General features: G+C 41.3%; 1 protein-coding gene across 2 annotated transcripts; it reads right to left on the bottom strand.

The window, feature by feature from the left end:
- tab1 (TGF-beta activated kinase 1/MAP3K7 binding protein 1) lies at positions 1 to 17,897 on the bottom strand. 2 transcript variants are annotated; one of them, XM_073474513.1, is made up of 11 exons: positions 17,862 to 17,897; positions 15,472 to 15,602; positions 15,106 to 15,259; positions 13,827 to 13,922; positions 12,906 to 13,041; positions 8,353 to 8,469; positions 6,320 to 6,431; positions 4,622 to 4,766; positions 3,544 to 3,757; positions 2,542 to 2,695; positions 1 to 714 (listed from the first exon to the last, which is right to left on the bottom strand). In XM_073474513.1, the coding sequence occupies exons 1-11, from the start codon at positions 17,892 to 17,894 to the stop codon at positions 489 to 491; spliced, it is 1,518 nt and encodes a 505-aa protein (XP_073330614.1). In that variant the 5' UTR covers positions 17,895 to 17,897; the 3' UTR covers positions 1 to 488. The 2 variants fall into 2 exon arrangements, with proteins under 2 accessions (XP_073330614.1, XP_073330608.1); XM_073474507.1 differs by having other exon boundaries at positions 397 to 711.
- Positions 17,898 to 22,080: the final 4,183 nt, after the last annotated feature.

Genomic DNA, 22,080 nt, shown 5'->3' with positions numbered 1-22,080 from the left:
TTGATTCATTTGGAGATATAATTTCATTACAAATAAAAAAAGTTAGTTCCAAACACATCCATTCATTTCATTTTTAAGGCCTTACTGTATGTACTCATTCTCAACTCCACAAACCCCTCAAGTCTATGAGATTCCTGTTTGCAGATACATGTTGACAATAACGGCTACAATCTGGATTACATATATTCACAATCACTCATGACCAGCATCTATTACAGAAGAGCAGACGTGACTTTGTGGTGTGCAGTGACACCGTATTTCCACTGTGTCCGGGTTATTCTTTGCCCGCTGTCTTTTCACCCCAGTCACCATGCGTCTCCATGCACCTTTAGGTCACTTATTTTTTAGTTATGATACATTAATAGCATTTTATCGGTCATCCCAACCACCTCATAAAATCGTGTCCCTTTCAATCCATGTGCCTCCCCTGCCAACAAAACCCAGTCTGTCCCTTTCCAACTGGCACCAAGCACCCCTCCTCGTGGGCCTCACTGGGGTCCCAGTCCTCCCTGGGTGCTCTGGCCGTCGCTGTGGTCGCTTCCCCAAAGGCGGTAAAATTGACTGAAGTCCACGTAAGGCGGGACCCGGCCCGTCTCGTCTGGCTGAGCTGCCTGGCTGCCCCTCTGGCGGAACAGGCTTCCATCTCCCGAGCTGGAGCTGGAGCTCTGTGTCTGGGTGTTGGTGGACTGGAGGGTGGCCGTCGGGCTCTGACTGCTGGGGAGAGCGGAGGAATAGAAGAGGGAGGAGGAGACAGGTGGTTGGTTGGGGTGGGTCGAGAAAGAAGAGGAGACGGGTATAAGGGTGGGAATAGAGGAGGAAGATGTGGGGCCGACAGAGGAGAGGAAGGGGTCCACGTAGGGGGTGGAGAGACAAAGGAGAGAGGTGGAAAGAGGGAGAGGACGGGGAGGAGGAGGGGTGTTGGACAAGGAGAAGAGGGAGGTAGACAGGGGCAGAGGAGGAAGAGGAGAGAGGGGGTAGAGAGGGGAAAAAGGGAGTTCAATTATGGGCTGCAGGATGTCGACAGAAGTTTGGCAGGTAGCGGGGTGGAACGTGCTAGAGGAGCGGAAAAAGGAGAGGCAAGGACAGAGTGTAGGACACAGGATGGATATTGGCGAGTCGGGGGCCAATGAGGAAGAGAAATATAGATGTGAGTCAGACAGTGAGTGACAGGAAGATGGAGAAGCAATCCCTGCGGACGAGCGAGCAAAAGGCAAAACTGGAGAGAGAAAAGTGCCTCGCCTGAGTGCTCCTCATGTTCACTCATATTCACTACAGGTGGTTTCATGCTGGTAACCTCACTGACTGACGGCCCATTTCCAAACATGCTGATGGAAGTTGTCAGTGATTCACGTGTGATATAAACGAGATATAATCTAAACTAGCGTGCTTTATTGTAGCGGTGTAACAGGATGTAGTTGATCTGTTATTCGCAGATTAATTCTGAAATTTAACCTGCAATAGAGTTAAATACAGTTTTACTGCCGCCATTACTTTTCAGAGTAACAGTAAAGTAGTTTAAGGATTGAAGTAGTTATGTAATTCCCCATGTTGTAAGTGAAATCCCGTTGGCTGTGATTTGGGGCATTTTCAGTGGAGTAACTGGGAAACTAGTCATGCTTGTCATCATAGAAATAGATCGTAAGATTGCTTATACCAACTTTGGCAACATCTGCTGCCTTCCCTTCAACACGCAGCTCCACTTGCTTACCAGAGCAGCTCCAGTCTCTGCGACACAGTAGCCCTTCAGTGTTGATAGGCCATTACTCGTGACGTCTAACCAATGAGATAGAGCTTTTGGCAGGACATCGAGCGACTACAGACAGACGGGCGGCTACATCGAGAGCCAAAGTAGTGCATTTTTTAATTCATTATTTCGTGGCTCTTCCAAAAAAGGGTCCATTATGTGAACGAAAAATATGATTATTTTCCAGAGATGTAAATTCCTGTCGTGAGAATTAAAAACCACGCAGTGTTTTGGTGTCTGAAAGTCCTTTAAACACAATAATCTGATACTTCGACTGGACTTCCTGGACATTACTGTGTTCTGTGTAATTTGTTTCTGTACACTAAGAAAAAAAAACGCCCTGATTTAATTGCATTTATATGGTTAAATTACAGTACATGACGTGCACTGTTTGCTAATGGGAAAGCTGAATAATAGCATATTTTTCCAGCTGTACTTGATCAGTCTTCCCTTTCCAGTCAGTGAAAGGGACCCCTGCATGATCGACGGACACCCAGCGGTGAACGACGGGGAAGTGAAAACCATGCTTACACATAAATAAGCATAGCAGCGGAGTGAAAATCAAGCTTACCTAAGATAAATAAAACAAGCGAGGGACGAGGGAGTTGAAAATCTTGCTTATCTAAAACAGAGTCAGAATAAAGCTCACTGGAGTGAACACCACAGCAGTGGGACAAGGGAGTTAAAATCAAGCAGAAGTGTGACAAAAAGCAAAAATGAAGCAAGTTTAGAGCATACACAGCAGGAGAGAACCAGGAGTGAAAATAAAGCAGGGACAAGACACAAACCGAGCTTACCCAGGAGTGGGGGTGCCTTCCTCCAAGGTGGAGGCAGTGTTGGTTCCATTGGTGAGGGTGCCTTGCGAGGGCATGACCAGTGAGAGGGTGACACTGGTTTTACTGGTGCTCTGGCTGTTGGAGTAGGGCACTGACACAGGGTAGATGCGTCCACCTGAAACACGGGCAGAGGACATACACGTGTTAAAAATCACATTAAATTATAAATCCTGCTCATCTCGGAGCCGCTTACCTCGCAACAAGTTAGAGGCTGCTGTTCGATTGTTTTTAAATGAAGATGTCTGAGGTACACCGGTGTTGTTTTTCAGACTTGTCACAAGTACTATTATCAAGAAAAACAAAGTACAACTAAGCGCAGCCTCAGCATAAAATGGGCAGCTTGGGAACCGGGAGAAAATTGGATTTTCTTCAGCCTGGACTTTGTTATTTTGGCTCTATGTGGTATTCTTGACTGCACCTCTCAAAATCTTTTGATTTCTTTTTGTGAAAGCTGGCTGCTCAGGTGTGGATAAACCCAGTATTATTTCAAGATTTCTTTTGAAGTGCAGCTATCTGCTGGCGTTAGTTTTCAGTGTGGGACTAGTGTTAATCCATATCTGAGAAACCATAAGAATTCAATATAATCCAAATCCAGCATTAACATTCTCATACTTGTATTTATAAATGATGATTCATTATCTGACTTACTGAAACAACAGCCGTAGAACTGCTAACTTTGGCACACCATATTTTTCCGAGCTACTTCAAAATATAATCCAAATACTGGCGGTGCTGATTCAAAACTATAAAGCTGATGATCTTAAATTATTGATATGATAACTATTTCTAAGGTTCTTACATCCTAATGTAAAAAAAACAGTCTTTCGACAATTTCGACATGCTGCTAAAACTTTTAATGTTAAAGTTTTAAATGAGGAAAACTGTTGGCGTCGCTGGTGTGGAACATTGGCTACAGGCGAAGGTCTGTGAAGCATAGCACAATCCCAGAATGCACCTTCCTACCTTGTGTTGGCGTGAGCGCTCCATCAGCCAGCGCGTAGTTGAGCGTGCGGATGAGCAGGGTCATGTCTTCGTGCCGAGAGCAGAAGGTGGCCCTCTGACGGCCCGATACGTAGACGTCGTGGTGCAGCCGTTTGACGCGGTCCACCACCGACTGAGCCGCCGCCTCCAGAGTGGTCTGCTGGGCCAGCTCTGCCGCTACCATGGCAACGATTTCCTACGATGGACCGCAGAGGATCAGAGAAAGAAAGATTGCAAGATTTACGAGATGGAGCCTCCTAGAGACTTTCTGCGTATTTTCTCCATTTATGATCATAATATTCTGGTGTACACTGTTACAGCTGATGGTATCGTATTAATTTTACATAAACGATATTTTGCTGACTTTGCTGCACTAATCTCATCCCTATGTCACTTTATTAAGGTACTGCACTATTAGCTCAAGTATAATACCAGTTGTGGGCCCTCTGTGTACTGCTATTGCCTAATAGTTATTGTAATTCTGAGTTTAATTGCTTTGTGTAGTTTCTATCTCACTCTATTCTTATTTTTAATTTATACTCTTTTTAAATATTTATTGTTTTAAGTTGTAAGTTCTGTAAAACCAGAATTTCCCCTCTGGGAAAATCAATAACGGATTACCTTATCCTTTCTTATTGTTGTTAGAATTCAAGAACTAAAGAAGTTGAAAAGAAAGAAGAGAAAGTTAGAAAAGAAGACAGAAGAACAAGAGGCCCAATAAGATAATAAAATTACATACGATAAGTGAGCGAAAGAAAACAGCAATGGACACTGGGACCAAAAGTGTTCGAGAAAAACAGGCCTCGGAGTTCAAGAAGGGGCAAAGAATAGAAACAGAAAGATGATATCAGTGGAAAGGATGAAAAGCAGAGGCATAAGAAGGAAGCGAGGAACAGGACAGGAAGGAATTGGAAAAGACAAAGATATAAAATGTGTGGTTTTGAGTAGGTGGTTTGCAAAAGAAGGAGGAGAAACATTTATGTAGAGATTATAAAAAGACACCAGCAAAACAAGCAGTGGGACAGTGGTTGAAACTGTCTAACAGGTTGAACCCTCTAACCTGATTGGCCTGTTCGGGGCCGTGGGCGGATTCAAGGGCGTTGATGAGACCTTCTGACATCAGCAACAAGAAGCCCGTCACGCTGTCCAAAGACTGGCTGCCGTGAATCTCTGGTTCTGCAATGACTGGCCTCGTCTTTGCCGCGCTGATGGTGGAGGAGGATGAATGGATATGTTAGTAGATAAATTGATGTCAAAGAGAGAGAAACGAGGAAGCGACTGGAGGAGAGAGAAGAAGTGGAAAGAGGGAGGAACTGAGAGAGAAAGAGAGACACGAGTGCACCTGAACTAAATACAATAAACCCATCTAATCTCATAGATCCAACAAATCGCTTACACCTTATCCACATCAAATTTCCTGCACTCTCTTTGATGGCACCGCGGAGGAAATTCTATAAAGATTCTATTGTGTGTTTTATTGAGGATCATAATTGGAATGGCTCGTAGATATCTGAGCCTGATTCGCTTGGCCTGGACTGCAGACAGGAAGAGGAAATGAGAAGTGTGAGAGAGGGGGCCCCTGGATCGTGGAATTTCGAGAGGCTCGGCCGGGGCAAAAAGAGAGGTTGAAACGGAGTCAGATCTGATAATAAAGACTGTAAAAATGGAGACAGAGCCTCCACTGTCCAGGTAGTGCTGAGTGCACACACACACACACACACACACACACACACACACACACACACACACACACACACACACACACAGCTACATGTCAGGAACTGAGTCTACTTTAAGAACTGTAAGTCAAGTGGAACTGTGGCAGCTAATTAAGCATTTTAACAGAAAAGTTTGACGAGGGAAAGTACGCTAATTTGCTTTTTTTTTGCTGAGAGGTAAACAAAGAAGCTCTTTCCTGTCTGTACACAAAATAGGAATTGATTTCTGATTGGCAGAGGCCTTAGCTTTGCTCAACTGGATTGTCCATAGACTGGACAGGGGGTTAAACAGCTAGCTGAGCTCTGTCCAAAGTTTAAAAAAAAATCTGCCCACAGGCTAATCTTAAATATACTAATTAACTCGTCCTTACCATTCAAAAGCAAAAACAGTGACAGGAGTCTTGGTCATCATGGTCACTTATCGACCAACACAGTTCCAACACATACTGTAACTCCTGCTAAAAACCAAAACTTGTTTTTAGATTTCTGTTCGTGTTTGGATTAAACAAATGTAATATGACATGTTAGCTAGTCAAATTTTGGAGGTGCTGGCAGAAAGGCTCTGTTGCCTTTGGACAGAGCCAGGCTAGCTGTTTCCTTCCTGCTTCCAGTCTTTTTGTTACGCTAATTGTCTCCTGGCTACAGCTCCATACTCATCACACAGACATGAGAGTGGTGTCAATCTTCTTTTCTAATGGCAAGAACGAAAATAATCATGTTTTCCAAAATGTCTAAATTTATCAAAAACCACCACAAAACAAACAAACAAAAAAAAAAGATGAAATAATGTGTTGATGATGGCTGATGGTCATCGACCACTGAGCCCTCTACCATGGCAACATTGTGCCAAACACACATTACCACTACGGCTGGGCAGTATCAGATTTTAACACAAGAGTTTTGATCAATAATCATCAGTAATGTGGATATGACGGCTTTATTCTTGACAATATTGATCGGTGCATCCCTAATAAATACAAAAACAATGAATGGTATGTACAACGTGTGTATATGACGTGGTTGGCGTATTGTGACTTCACCTGAGCAAGTCGATTTCATTGTAGTTGAACTTGACCCGGTAGTCTCCGAGCCTCCTGGTGCTGCTCTGACCAGCAATCTGCCCAGCCTGCCTGACACGAGCTGAATCCACACCTGTGTAAAAAAGGGCAGGAGAGGAGAGGAAAACATTAAAGACAGCAAGAGTCTGAAAGTTAGGACGGACTGGAGATCAGTTTGAGGACTGCAGAATAATGATAGGCAGTGGGGGAGAGGAGCAGGAGGTTTAGTATTGGGGAAAGAAGAGGATAAAGCAATAAGTAGAAGCAGGAGATGGGGGTGGGAGGAAGGAGCAGACGGGGGGATGTGTGTGTGTTTGGGGGTGGATGAAAGTATAAGGGGGAGAGGTCACCTTCAGCTGGGTTAATGGAATGACTGCCATTTCATTTAAATCGCTCAGAGAAGAGCCGGAACAACAGAATAATTATGTGACTCCAAACAGAAGGCAGAGAGACAGAGCGAGAGGACAAAGAGAGACAGAGAGGTCTGCCCCCCTCTTCTAATAGTGTGAAATGCTGGGAAACAATGCAGCTTATTCACCATTATATTCATTACAGGTGCCAGGCTTCACCTAATGCATCTTCTGCAAAAGCTAATCACAACGTATGTATTTCCTGTTACAAACACGACCCTCGTTACTGGACCATTAGCCTGGCTGTCCACCACGGATAGATGGCTCTAAGTGTGTCTCTATGCCAGCTAGTGTTCGCTAATGGCCGTCTATGTCCGCCTTTATATCCTGTTCAGAATGCAATGAATGAAATGTTATATGTCTGAATGTACATATGCTACAGATTTCCCTCTATACCAGTGCAACCAAGACTTTTCACTGAATTAAAAAGGTAAAACTAAATCTCAAAAGCTTTTCTCTACAGTTAAAATCAAACTGACTTTAAGAAATTCAGATTTATCTGACTGAATATTCAAATCGACAAACAAAATTAAAACTTAATCTTAATTATCATTCTTATTTTGATCAGCGAGGAGTTTGTGTTTGTTAGGATTAATTCCCGTCTCGTAATTCATTCTTGCCTTGTTAATTCCCAGAAAAAGGCAACAGCAAAGTCAGAAGAGCTGCAGTAGTTGAAGGAGGCAGCACTGCTTCTAAAGTTGGTCAAATAGGATGTCAACCAGATTATTTTAAATATTCATCTCAGTAGGTCCTGGGGCGTGGTTGACTCAAAATTAAGGCTGCAGCGAATGATTACTGTCATTACTGATTATGCTGATTATTTTTATTTGTCGTTTAGTCCATAAAATGTCACAAAAATGTGAAAAGTGCTCATCACAATTTCCCAGAGCCTAAAGTGACGTCTTCAAATTGCTCCTTTAGTCCAACCAACAGTCCAAAACCCAAAGACAAGGCAGCTAATCTTTACATTTAAGAAGCGGAACCATCAAATGTTTGACATCTTGGCATCTTAAATGTATAATATGTAACGCTTCCGTATTAAAATGTCTAAAAATGACTAGATCTTTATTATGTTTTTTGTTGTGTTGTGTACTTATGTTATCCTAAATGTTTCCAACAATGTTCAAACCCAGTGAACTATTCAAGGTAGTTTTATTCAAGGTAACAGTGTGTTTCATTTGGTTACCTGTCAATTGTGAAACAGGACACATAAGATGATATATCAGAGAATGAGGAAGGAAGTAGGCGAATGTGACTAAACGTGACCTAAATAAAACTTTAAAACATTAGCACATTCGTGAACATTTCTGCCCGACTCATGTCCGGTAGATTTTTATGGCTGTTTACAATGAAGATAACAACTAGCATGAGCCGACGCTACTTCATGTCATCAAACTACATTATCATGATTTTGACTCGGAGACAACTGGCAGCAGAAGTTAGATAGTCAGTGTTAAAGTGAAATCTTTGGCTAAAATAAAAGATTAATAGAAAAATATTCTTAAACTACTAAAAATAAGGGAAATAAATCTCTGGTCAGACGGTCTGTGTATCTGTGATGTATTCTGTAATCTTTGTATGTTTCTGTCCTTCTGTGTGTCTCACCCAGTGCAGCCAGTCTCTGCAGCTCTTCGTCGTTGTCGGTGCTGTGGGGCCGTCCGATCTGGAGAACCTGGTTCTGGCCGTCGCTGCTGGACTTGCACAGCAGTGCCCGGTTGGTACCTGGAATCCCAGACGAACGCACACAAAAGGATTCACAAAGAGGCTTTCATTCAATTTGACTGTCTTTTTTTGAGGACGAGATATTTTGCTGACTCATTTTTTCACACATTAATGATGCGGAGACAAAAATGCGCTGATGCCGCTCTGAGGTGACTCACAGACCCAAACCTACACCAATGAATCAGTGGAAATAGTGTGGTTCTTTGAAGATGACGCCAGTTGCTGACACATGAGCTGATTGGGGAGCTTGACGTGGGGCGACCTCCACCCACAAAGCAAGTTCAGGAGCGCTAGATGTATAAATGATGTGTGCGCACAAAAATTGTGTGTACGCCTTTTCCCCATACATAAACTGTTATTCATAAAGGGAGAATGTACGTATCTGACACATACTTCAGAGCAGGTGTACACATGTTTTTCTAGAAAAGGTGTGGGTGAAACTATGAAGTGGCCATGAAAATAAAGTGAGACATAACCTCAGGGGAAAACTTTGTTTGCCAATTTCTCTGGGTGTTTTAAAATGTCACTCAGAGGTGCGTCACTATCTCCGTCTTCTCGGTCCATCGCTAATGTTGACGACGCTGGTTAACTGTTGCTTGTAAGATGTTATGCAATATTATTTCAGTCAAAGTTTAATCATGTAGATTAAATTGTGCACAACTTTGACATTTGAGAGTGTTTTCTTACTTTTACACAAGATGAATAGTTTTTCCGTTTATCGGTCAGGTAGATCGGTAAATTGGTCATTAGGAAATCCCCGAGTCATTTGCTCTTACTCACACAAATGCACACACTTAGATACAGATCTTGTCTATCATAAGAAGGGTTGCAAAGTTTCTGACATGATCAGATTATTTTGATCGAAATTACCAAAAAAGAAATGCTGTTTGGCCATACTTTTGAAATACCTAAAATCAGCAGGTCCGTCGTAGAAAACCTGGAATGCCCCACAAACGCCTTTAAAACGTGTGTTTTACACACTGTGCAAAGAGTTTATTTCTTCAGAGAACCAGAAGATTGTTCCCACAGGTTGTGTTTTCTGTGGCCTTCAGACAGATGTTGGACCGTCTTCATTGGAAACATACCTACAAAGTCGGTCATTGTTTTTGAATCCTTGTTGCCAATTCAGGCTCCTGCAGACAAGAGCTGCAGGGGCAGTAGCATGATACTAGCTCTGAGTGTGAAGCGTGACTTAGTTAAGTCTGTTCTAATACAAGCTCCATCAATTAATCATTGATCATCTTCTGACGTTTAATGAAGATGACTGAGATATTACAGCGGTGATGGTTTACAGGTACAAGTGCTGTAATAGCCTCAGCCGTGTGTAACACTAGCTGATACTGTTGGAGGACCTTGCTGATGAAACACAAGCATGTGTTGTTTTTCTTGTCATTGACAAATTTAATGAGCGTCGGAGCGAACGCAAGTTTTGCTAGACAAACCGATGCTTGAGGGCATTTCTACATCATCATCAACCATTTATGAATAATTGTTAAAGTGGAAATGAAGCTTGTGTGTGTGCGCCTGTTTCCACAATGATAGGGATTTATAAAAGAACTGGGCGAAGGCACAGCTTTATAAAACTGACGAACAGAATCCGTATGCATATTTCCGTCTTTGTGCATACACACAGTTTTGCATCTGGCTCCCTGGAGCAGCTGCTCGTCTAATCTGCAGACAAGGACATCCAATCAGCACCATTATCCTGAAATTGCAGACAGGGGCCCATGTGCCTCTATCTGTCCTCGCTGTGGGGCCCTGGGCTTCAGCCCCTGTGACTCTGTGTGTTAATCAGTCAGCGCTGACAGGACACATTGCTTTCGTAGTGTCGTAATAGTCTATTGGTAACAATATACTCTCTTGTTAACCCTGGTGATAATCCACATGTTCTTATATACAAAGCTGCAATTGCTACATATCTGAAAAGAACGGCCAACCGGGCCTGTCGTATGTTCATGTACCCTTGGCAGTCGCCCCCACACACACACTCCCAGCATATCAAATTATGGGTCATACGACCTTAACTGTCAAATTTATTTCACATCAACGCACAGCTGGAAGAGCTTTTCAGAGCACACTTACTCTTATGTTTAAACCTCCCTGGGATTCATGTTCTGTCAACTTTGAACTCTCGACCCTCGCACAACGGGCCAGTGGGGAGACAGTCCTCCTTTCTACTCGCTACTAATTACTACACCCCCCCATTTTTCTGCTCTGTGCCATGTCCTTGAGGACAAAAGAAAAGGAAATCCAAGAGAGAGGGTGAGGGGGCTCTTTGCCTTTGCCTGCTAAAGAATATAAGATGTAAGCAAAAAGAGAAAAACATCTAAAAGATCGACTTACACTCATTACCAGCTACTTTTAATAAGTAAAATAAGATTCACAGCCCTGATTAATGATTAAACCAAGTGGCAGTTATAATAGCTACAGTGTCCAGTTACATGAAACAGGCCTCTTTTACAGCAGCTGGGGGTCTCGTACTTTATGATTAACTTTGATTCTTGAAGAAAAATACTTCTAAGGAGTGCCTTTGGCTCCTCAGGGGCAGCGTGTGCGTGTGCATATGCGTGTGCATGACTCCCACAGTGTTCTTTGAATTTTCTCACAGTTAAGGATCTAAAATGGCTTGCTGATTGGCGTAGTAAAATATAAATGAAAAATGCTTATTTTCCGCTCTGTGGCTTAAGGAGTCAGGTGGGAATCAGTTCACACAAACACACACATTTAAACTCACACACTCAGGACTAGTATCATGCTACTGCCCCTGCGGCTCTTGGCTGCAGGAGCCTGATTTGGCACCAAAGATTCAAAAACAATGACCGACATTGTGGATATGTTTCCAATGAAGAGAGTGTGATTCCAACATCGGTCTGAAGGCCACAGAAAACACAACCTGAGGGAACAATCTTCTGGTTCTCTGAAGAAATAAACTCTCTGCACAGTGTGTAAAACACACATTTTGCTGGTGGGGCATTCCATCTTTTCTACGACGGACCTGCTGATTTTAGGTATTTCAAAACTACGGTGAAACAGCATTTCTTTTTTGGTAATTTCTATCAAAACAACCTGATAATGTCAGAAACTTTGCAACCCTATGGTTGATAAGATCTGTATCTATATGTGTGCTTTGGGTGAGTAAGAGCAAATGACTAGGGGATTTCCTAATGACCAATTTACCCCGATGTTTAAATGGAAAAACTTAAACTATTCAACTAGTCTAAAAGTAAGAAAACACACAAGTTGTGCACAATTTTCTACAAGGTTAAACTTTGTCTGAAAACATATTGCATAACATCTTACATGCAACAGTTAACCAGCGTCGTCAACATTATTGACGGAGGCTAATTTTTTATGAAGCAACATTTGACTTGCAGAACATTTCACTGCAAAATATGTCAATATGGAGTTTAAAAATTAATAATAAGTTTAACCAATTTGTATTTATGGTGCCGACTAGCCAATGTAGCAACTTTCATCGTCTTGTCGACCAACTGCGAACAAATGGTAAATATGGATTAGTGGCCTCCATACATGATCTTACCGAATGATCCTGCCATTTGCCCTTGAGCAGGCCACTGAATCCCTAACAGCATAAATAGCACTGTTTTGTAGCTGCTGTTGACCTTGTCCTGATCTATACAACATAATTATACATCAACAATAATCATGACTGCACAGAAACTAAAAGTTGAGAAATCAAATTAGAAAATAGGATAAAAAGCTTAACTCGACGACTGATACTTAATGCATCTGGATGTGAAATAAGCAAGAGGAATACCTGCCCAACCCAAACTCAGCCCTTCCATGCCCTGTCTGCAACTGATGCTGTGCATCCGGCATTAGCTTACATGCTACTAAAAATAGCGCCTGTGTCCTCTGGGTAGAGACGCAAGAGGAGCATGAGAGAGACAGAAGACTTCATAACTGGGTTTGCCTGGCTGAAAATGGGTGTTTGGCAGCACCTCTGTTTTTTTATGAGCCAGATGAGGTCATGTGACACTTTGCTGCATTTGAGGCCTTGGTCACACCACTTTCAACATCTCTGTGTCAGAAAATTAAATCTCAGATTTGGAGTTTTAAGAATTTTTCAGCGCCAGTTGCGATTAAATGTCTCTCGCCATGACACAGCTGAAAAAGCTTCTTGGTCCCCCGGGAGAGCTCTTGCAGTGGAAATGGCCTACATGATTTCTTAATTTCCCAGACCCTATCTGCTTTCTGTGAACACCACTTAATCAGTCCAATAAAATTGTGTCTGACTGGGTTTTTTTTTAAAGAGTGACCAGCCCTAAACCAAGACCTGTTTAAGCCTGACATCTACTGGTGTAAAGCAGATTCTTAAGTCAGACGTTGTGCATCAGGACAACTTTAGCCTGTGTTGATGTGTGTGTGTGTGTGTGTGTGTGTGTGTGTGTGTGTGTGTGTGTGTGTGTCCATACCAACATTGGCGATATAGAGCTTGTTGTTGAGGATCAGTGCCACCACAGCCATAGCTCCTCCCGACACCTCCTGCTCCAGCTCCTTGAGACGCTCCTGAACCTTCTGGTTCTGAGATGAATGGTGGAATGACACATTCTGACCAGTCGGGAAGGAGATGAGGAAGACAGAGAAAGATAAGTAAAGAAAATGTGGCAGGAACAGGAGGGAAACGAAGAAAGTAACAGTTGGAGTAGGCAGATTGAAGGAGAAAAGGATGAAATGAGACAAATGATCAAAGAGGAGGTGAGAAATAAAAGAGCATTGAGGAAGAGACATGAGACGAGAGGAGAGGCGAGAGGACGGGGAGGAGCAGTGGAGGAGGAAAAAAGAAAACAGGCAGGAGGTGAGATGAAGGGATGAGAGACGAGTAAGAACACAGGAGATAGTGAGCATGAGAGTCAGATAAGCAAACAAGACAAAGTGTGAGAACAGAGAAAATGAGATTAGGACTCGATGTTCTTCATCAACCATCTCAAGCACTAAAAAGTGACTAACATCATCTTACAAAAACACCCACACCGGCAATAATATTAGCACGCAATGTAACATTTTGTGAAGTAAAGATTGAAAAAAAGGGAGGAGATATGGCACAAAGAGAAGAAGATGGAGAGGGGGGGGGATGTGGAGGCAGAGGAGCAGGGAGAGTTGGATCCAGAGGAGGGAAACAGAGACCAGCTTATCTAATGAAACAGGCTGATGAGCCCAATTAGAACATAACAAGCTCATTCTCCAATGGCTGGGCATTAGCTCACACTAATGCCCAAATCTGCGGTTGCTATGGAAACCAACAGAGAACTCCTCTTCTCAATTTTCAGCTTAATCTGTCAATATGCTTTGCAGTGTGTGTGTATGTGTGTATGTGTATGTGTGTGTGTGTATACCTCATTGTGTGGTAGGAGGTAGTTGGACAGGTGAGCTTTCTCAGCCAGAGCATCATCTATCGTCTCAAAGTAGCTCTTCTCCACCACGTCGAAGGCCTGCAACCACAACAACATGTATCTGGATGACACAGCGTCCAGTTTATATAAGTACATCGATGCCAAGTACAAGATTAAAAGGTTAAAAAACCTACAAGAACTACTGCACCATGCACCACTACCGCATCCATTGTTTTTTTAGCTGCATTCAATGCAAATTTGAAAATACACAGACAAGATATATTTTCTAACTAACTTCCTTAGATATCATACAACACGGTTTCTGTGTTTACAGCACTAGTGAGCATGAAATCAGCACGGAAAACAAACTCCTGCACCTGCCAGATGCAGAAGAGTTTGAGTAGATGCTCGTTAGGCGTACAGGTAGTGTGTGCATAAATATAAAGTAGGACATATGCTGAGAATGATTCGTGTTAGAATGACCGTGTCCCCGTTTTCGTATCATAAACCCATTAGGTTCTCATCATACATACTTATTAAATGCTTTTCTTTCCTCTGCTGTACCAACTAAAGCTATAAAGAAAAGGCTTTTTGAGAAGAAACCTTGATATCCCACGAAAATAATAAACTAGGTGACCTCACTGGCCTGTCCATCAGTTAAGCTTGTGCGTACCCTGTGGTTTGACAGGAGTCATATTGGAAGCACTGTATTGATGGAGCTACAAGGCCTGCAAACACAGATCGTATCAGATGTGCAAGCTGCAATATTGTGGGATGTTATATCTCTCATGAGGTTTGATCATTTCAACTGACTTCAGCAGAAACAGGACTTCCAGCTTGTTTTTCATAAGCCTTTGAATATTATTTACAGTTACCCCCTCCTGCTTTCTGTGCTTTATAGAAATAAAAGCAGCTTATTGTTTGACAATGTCTGTAACTTGAGCTTTCTCAAACCCTCTATTTATTCATTACACAACAATTTCTATTTGTTTTCCTTGTATGTTTTACTGGGTGAAACACTGAATGCCTTCCAGGAGAGAAACCTTGCTACCACAAAAAAAACAACAAACTAGGTGGCCTCGCTGGCTCGTCCATCAGTTCATTTCAGACATATTGGAGGCACTATACTGATGGAGCTACAAGGCCTGAAAACACACATCATCATGTCTCTCTCTTCCTAAAATATAAACACATTACATTATACTGCTTGCTCTGTAATCAGTAACACATGAAACATGTAATATCAACACACACACACACACACACACACAAACACACACACCTGTGTGAGGATCCGGCGGATGTCGTTGTCCGTGTGACTGGAGTTGAGCTGTCCGAGCAGCAGTTCAGCTGTCAGACACTGGGAGGCGAAGTTGGCCACTCTGCTGCCGTCATAACCATTAAAAACCCCGTACAGGAAACAGCCATCCTCGCCTCTGATTGGTGGAGAAAAAAACAAACAAACATGTGGCTTCATTTTTACTTCAATAACAAAGGGAATTAAAAAATGTATGCATGTGCATGATACACATGATTAGGTAAGCAAATCAATCAAGTCAAAGGGACACCTGTTAAACACATTTCTCCGATTTTGCTTATTGTGTGCTTTCACAGCTAAAAAAGTGTTTTTGCATCAGCAGTGTCTCACCTGAACCCGAGGTGTCCGTCCTCGTTGGTGTGGCTCTGAGTTCCTTTACCATCGGGGCCGTACACACAGTTGGGTGCAGTGCCGACCCCACACATCTGACACAGCGGCAGGTCATCTGTCCAGCTCTGATGCTGTCAGGTTAACAAAACAAAGGAATAAGGAAAATGTGTACAACAATTGCATTCTCTATACATTATAGCAGAAGTAGTGATGTGTGTAGATTATCTGTTGCAGACCAACAAGCTTATGAAAACAATATTCAAATCTGCTCGGGGTTCTGCTGTAGTGTTATAGTTTAGTTCACTCTGGGATTTGAATTGATGGCAGTATAAACTCATAAACAAATGTTACATCTTTACAAATACTTTGTACTTTGTAGATTAACTGTTAAAACCACAATGGAGACATTTTGTTTTTCTGTGGAAACCTAATTATCGCTCTCCTGAAACCTCCTAACTACACAATCAAGTGTTAGCAAATAGACTGCTACTTGACTAGTAGACAAATAGTCAGCTTAATTCATCCAGCAACGATTTTCACAGTATTTTAACAGAATTCCATCAAATAAAGTAGTTTTATAAAACTGAAAACTTTTCTGAGTGTTCCCTACTGTGTTTCGACATGGCCCGAATAACTTCAAATTCAAATTCACTGGTTCCCCACTGTCCGTGTGAGTGGGTGGTCTTGTATTCTCTCCCTTTCCAGGTATTTTTTGCATTTGGTGTATGTGCACTTTTTGACACATTTCCCTTTGAACTGACACGTTTCTCCTTTATATGGAAGTCTTAAAATAATCTTGGTTTGCCCTGGCTTACATAAAAGCATCACCATGCTCTATATTACTGTTTGGTTTGTGTTTTACTGTCACTGTGTAGCAGTCCCATTGTTTGAGACTTGCTGTCTTTCTTTTGTTTCGGGCTGATTTTCAAAATCCCTCTGGACTAATTGCAGGAGATTCAGATCACCTGTGCTCAGGGTGGGGAGACTGACTCCTGAACGGGGAGTGGAAACAGCTTGGGGAATTCCCCTCCCAGCCAATCATGGTGTGACGACGCCCTTTTAGCTAAGACTTAAAAGAGGTGGCGAATGGCATCCAGGTGGCTCTCACACTCATTCTGAACCTCATCCTCTTAGATTGCCAGCCAGAAACTCTGGTCTGTTTAGGCCCCGTTGTGTTTTCTTGGCTGCTCCACATCATTGCAGTAAGGAAACGGTGTTTATTTGGGAACTCCTTGAAACCTTATAGCCCCTATACACCTTCAGTTTGACATTTTAGTTCACTGGGGCTTGTAGGAGCACATTTCGTTTTGATTATATCCTGAAGAGGAATTTGTTTATTGTCCAAGTAGCTGACATCGGGCATCCCCTCTAGATTTACATGTTTTTTGTTTATATTTGTATTTAGGTTGGGCTGGCCACAACTGTGTGTGTAACAGGTTGACACTACTTGGCTTCAAACTGGGCAGCAGGGGAAGCACAAATGTCCCTCAATAATCAATAGATGCTTAAGTGTAATAATAATGTGTATTCTCAGATAGTTTCTAATAATTAAAAAGATAATTATAGTTTACATGCTGCATCTACTGTATGTAACCACACATAATGTATGTCAATTCATTTTTCATTATTTTGCACGTGTTGTATTGTTTACAACTTCCATGAACAATTGACTTGTATACAGACATTGTATGTTGTTTTTATATACACCCATTTGTTCACCTACCTACATGTACATTATAGCACCGTTTATGTTTACCTATCTCTGTTCATCTTTGCTGTCCCTGTTTTCAGCTGTATGTCCACCTCTCTTCTTTTGAGAGCAACATTTCTTGTATGTGTGCAAAAACTTAGCGACTGAAGCTGATCAGCCTGAAGACTCTGCACCTTGACGACAGACCGACATTTTCTCTGCATGCTGACATGAACACGAGTGTCAACAAGGACGCAGCAGGCAGCGTTAAACATTACTGTAACACCCGGAAACAGCAAATGATCAATTTCATTAGTTATCGCTTAAAAGTTAGCTACAGGAGTTAACCCACTCATTGTGTGTGAAAGACACGACACTGCAAAATTAGTACCAGCCATATAAACACCTGCTCCTCCTCTCAGTAATACCAACTGTCCTGGGCGATTAGACGCTAGTAAATCGCATTATTTTGAGATTAAAGTTGGGGTCGCTAGCTAACTGCTAGCAAAACACTTCACAAGCTCAACTAAAGTAGCTAGCAACTAGCATCACTGAATGACACGAAATAACACGCTGAAGTGAACAAAACAAACACGACGACGACCAGGGGGGATAAATGAAACGGAAGCAGTCCTCACGAGTAGTCCAGCAGTGACATTACAGGTTAGTGAGAGTGGTTAATAGCTCAGTTTTCACTCACGCTCTGCATCAAATTCCTTCGCTGGGCCGCCATGTTGGACGGTACACGATGCGTTCATGATTCATCGAAAAATAAAAAAAAAACAAGCGTCGAGCCCACTCAACCATTGTGTTGAGTGGGAATTAGAAATTATAATAAAATTAAATAGTTATTCTGTGAAACTCACCGTTACTTGTGTCGAAGCTGGAAAATATAACGAGTCCATTTGATTTAGCAGGGTTTTTTTTAAACGTTTTTAGTGACTTACCAATCATTAATGGTTGCCTAAATTTCCGACAGCCCTTTAAGGCAACACCCGTCTTACTTTGTTAAACTCGTGAATTTAATTATTTTTATTGCGATTATTTAGGTTCTCGGCTCTGTTGCTACATAAAACGTTGCAGAGTTAGTTCAATCATAAAAAAATAAATAAAACAAAAATAAAAATAGAGGAAAAAATAAACAAGGCAACACCACTTCCGCTTTGTTGCTAGGTGGGATTTCTTTGACAACATCGCCACCTTGTGGCTTTAATAGGAACTACAACAGTAAACTGCACCTGCATGTTGCTGATGGATGTTGGGCCTTTTGAGCATCATTGTTGACATAACTTTGTCTTTGTCTTTAGTTTATTCAGTGACACAATTAATACCATTACTAATAATTAGTATTTCAGTTTGCTGTTAGTATATTCTAGTATTCTAGTATATTCTAGTAGGCCTACAGTGAAATAAATATGATAATTTAATACAATAAATGGATTTTCAGGAGGAGGTGTGTATTTGGATGATGCAGCTAAATACATGCCCTTTTTATAAAGGTCTGGTATGCTTTTAAAGCTTATTATATACTCAGAAATTAAGAAACTGATTGATTGGAATAATTTTAGTCATGCAGTCACTCACTTCTAAGCAGCTTCCCTTTTAATGCAATCCATTATTTTGATCTACAGGGTTGAGTGAATTAAAAGTTATAAATATGCTTTATCGTTCACTAAATCAAAACATGTCGATGTAAAGTCTGCACTTAGATTAAGGGTAAAATACTGCCAGTGGAGGGAGGCAAACCACATTTATGTCTCACTGCAGCGGATCAGTATCACTTCTGTTCTTAAAACTTGGAATGACCTGATAGTAACAATATAATTGTTTCTTTACAAGTGTGAAGAACAAATGGAAAAACATTAATCTGCATTTCCTGTAAAAAAAAAAAACAATCCAGAGAGATCTATGTTAAATTTTTTACGGCAATATGGAAGATGTAATGTTTTCCCCACACTTTAAGTCTAAGGACTCAAAACAGATTATTAGATACAACTTTTTAAAAACTTTTACTGTAGCAAGTTATTAAAGATCAGATACAGCCGTGGACAACAATGAAAATGCAACTAAAACCCAAAAAATCTCAGACCAGTCATTCATATCTTTATCAGTATTTTCTTTATTTTTATTGGTTAAAATCGAAACACATCAAAAACATACATTTGTACACAATCTTTTTTTCTTAAATCGTACTTTTGCTTTTGAACAGATTTCACAAAGGAACGTCACACATGTCTACGTCTACACGGTTGTACGGTATAAAGTATATATGTGAATATATACTTTGATAATTTGGTCACATTTTTTGTCGCTGTATTTTTATAGTTAGTATTATTATCCCAAAATAAAAACATCTCCTTAGCCTGAAAGCAAAATAAAGGACGAGGGCATGGAGGACCTCACCATTAAATCTCATCACAATAACACTCAACAGAACATAGATCTTCTTTCTTTTGTCTTTTCTTTTTTTGTACAGAACTAGCATAATGCCCTAAAATAAAGCATAATCTTTTTTTTCCCCCCAAACACTCTAATATACTTAATTATAGATTTACATATATTTATAGAGAGATAGATATACTTTATTCTTTAAGAAAATGGAGCAATGCATGTTCATAAATACTCAGGATGTTCATGGTTGCCTCATCTGCAGATTTTGCTGAAGTAAAGTGGAAAACACAACAGATAAATAACCTGCAGCTCTTCAGTGTGGTGAGTTGTCTGTAGGCCTGCTGATTTTTGGGATGCGTAATGATGACAAATGCTTGTTTCGTTCTCGTTTTTTTGGTGCTTAAGGACAAAAACAAGACAAAACTCAATTAGCTTTCGCTGTAAAGATGCTGAAAGAGATCTGTGACACTGCGCGTGTAGGGTACACGTTGCCCTGTGTTCGTTGGATTTCGCTTGGCAGTCGGCACTAAGGCAACAGTCGAGGAAAGAAAAAGAAAAAGGCCTGTTCTTTGGGGGGAAACAAGAAAACACACACTGTCCCACATCCACACATCATTAAAACCCAAAGGAGACTTTTCAGCACACACACGAACACGCTCCCATTTAACAGTTGAGGGGAATTAGTTGCCAGATATGCCACTGTTGCTTGTTTTTGTCTATGCTGAGATCCTGTAATGCACCTCTAAGGAGTTTTGTCAGCAGAAACATGTGGTGTCTGTTTAAAATCGATATGAATGTGTACTTGCATGTGTGTTTGTTGTATGTGTGTGTGTGTGTTTCAATCAACACTGATCGCAGTCATTTTGCTGACTGACAGCAGACCTCAGAAGATGAAGGCAATGTGGTCACGAGCATTGATCTGCTACAGGGTGACCGTTACTGCAAAAAGCTTGACCTCTGGATTCTTCCCACCCTCCTGTGTATTTTTTAACTATAAACTGTTCCTGACATCTTCGACTGCACCGAGTGTCTTTCTGCATCCCACAACCCTCCCATGATACCCTGAACCCCCTTTTTGTGTTGTTCTACTGCAGACTGACTCCTAACTGACATCTTGTCCCAGCCGGAGAGGCTCCCCGTGCCTCCCAAAATGTGAAACGTTGCCAATAAACCTCAGATTTTATCCTTTTTAACAGACCAAGAAGTGAATGATATGAAATCCACAAATTTCTTCCCCCAGCTAAATGCATTCATTGTTGCATCTACACACTAATAATCACCAGGTCAAAATGATACAGTGCCGATGTAATACTGTGTAACCTTTACCCAGAACCATGGATAAAAAAACACCCAAAACAACGGGTCAATCTTCTCCAGCTCTTTTTAAACTTACTATTTGTTACTGATTAGGAATAATAAATGTATCCTTTGCCGTTACGAATGCCATATACACATCGCTTTGTGCACTTAACAACAGATTTGTGACTTTTTACTACTAGGATCTTTAATTTCTTTGTTGATTGTGGCAGCTGTACCGTACCTGACTACAGAGCAGCTTCTTTCCCAATTCTGCGAGAACCCTCAAAAAAATTGTTTTAATTTTGAATCCCAGATCAGTCAGATCTCAATAACCACAATAACTTCACAGAAATAGCCTTCTTGTTTGGTCTTGTTTGTTTGTTTGTTTATGCAGGTCATATAGAGGCATCAGTATTAAATTGAGACTTATTCATAATCAGTTAAAAGGTCCGTGTAGTATGTTTAAAGATGGCCTTCCACACATGTATTAAAGGCGGGGTGAGCGATTCTGGAGAAAGATCCGTAGGTATTTGACAACTATCGTTCTCCACAGTTGCTTACTGCACCTTTAGGGAAACACAGAAATGGTCTCATGTGTGTCTGACATGGTTTTTGCAGGGGAAAAAATGATCACATTAATATCCTTAAAATGATACCTCCTGCTTCTCCCTTATTAAAAATTCCTGAATATATAAACATGCAAATATATTCTTTTCAATTTAACAAATTTGACATCTAGACTTCTCTTCTCTACTTCACTGTAAAGTCCGTCCTCTGTGTATGTCCTCAAGTTTCCACGTCACACTTGTGTATGCTGATTATTGGACCGGCATTGACTTCAAAGCTATTTGTGATGTCACAAATCATGCTCGTAGCCCTGCCTATGAAAATCTGATTTTCAGTGAGTACCGAGAAAATGTATACTTTGATCAACAAACTGTGAAAACAACCTTCTGGTGTCAAACTTTGCTCGTACATTATTCAACACAGTGAACTCAAACATTCAACTGCCGGAACAAGAAGAACATATTTCTGACTGGAGGGAGACTTTAAGCTTGTTGAGTCCAACACTGGGTCAACAACATTGTTACTGGACTTACGTCAGCGCTGCGTTGACCCAGACTGGGTTTGATTTTGACCCAGTGATTGTTAGTGTGAAAGAAACCATACAAACCCCGCTCTAAATAAGGAAATACAGGCAACTTCACCCACACTCCCCCAAAAACATC

This window comes from Pagrus major, chromosome 1 (genome assembly GCF_040436345.1).
Source record: "Pagrus major chromosome 1, Pma_NU_1.0".
Classification (NCBI taxonomy): domain Eukaryota; kingdom Metazoa; phylum Chordata; class Actinopteri; order Spariformes; family Sparidae; genus Pagrus; species Pagrus major.
The sequence above is the reverse complement of the archived record's forward strand: the minus strand, read 5'-3'. Positions and strand labels throughout refer to the sequence as shown.

Excerpts from the sequence above, each read along its gene's own strand:
- tab1 (XM_073474513.1), bottom strand. The coding sequence starts at position 17,894 with ATGGCGGCCCAGCGAAGGAATTTGATGCAGAGC. Across the intron at positions 4,767-6,319 it reads AATGAAATCGACTTGCTCAG|CGCGGCAAAGACGAGGCCAG; the intron begins GTGAAGTCACAA and ends CTCCACCATCAG. Across the intron at positions 715-2,541 it reads GAAGGCACCCCCACTCCTGG|CAGTCAGAGCCCGACGGCCA; the intron begins GTAAGCTCGGTT and ends CGCTCTCCCCAG.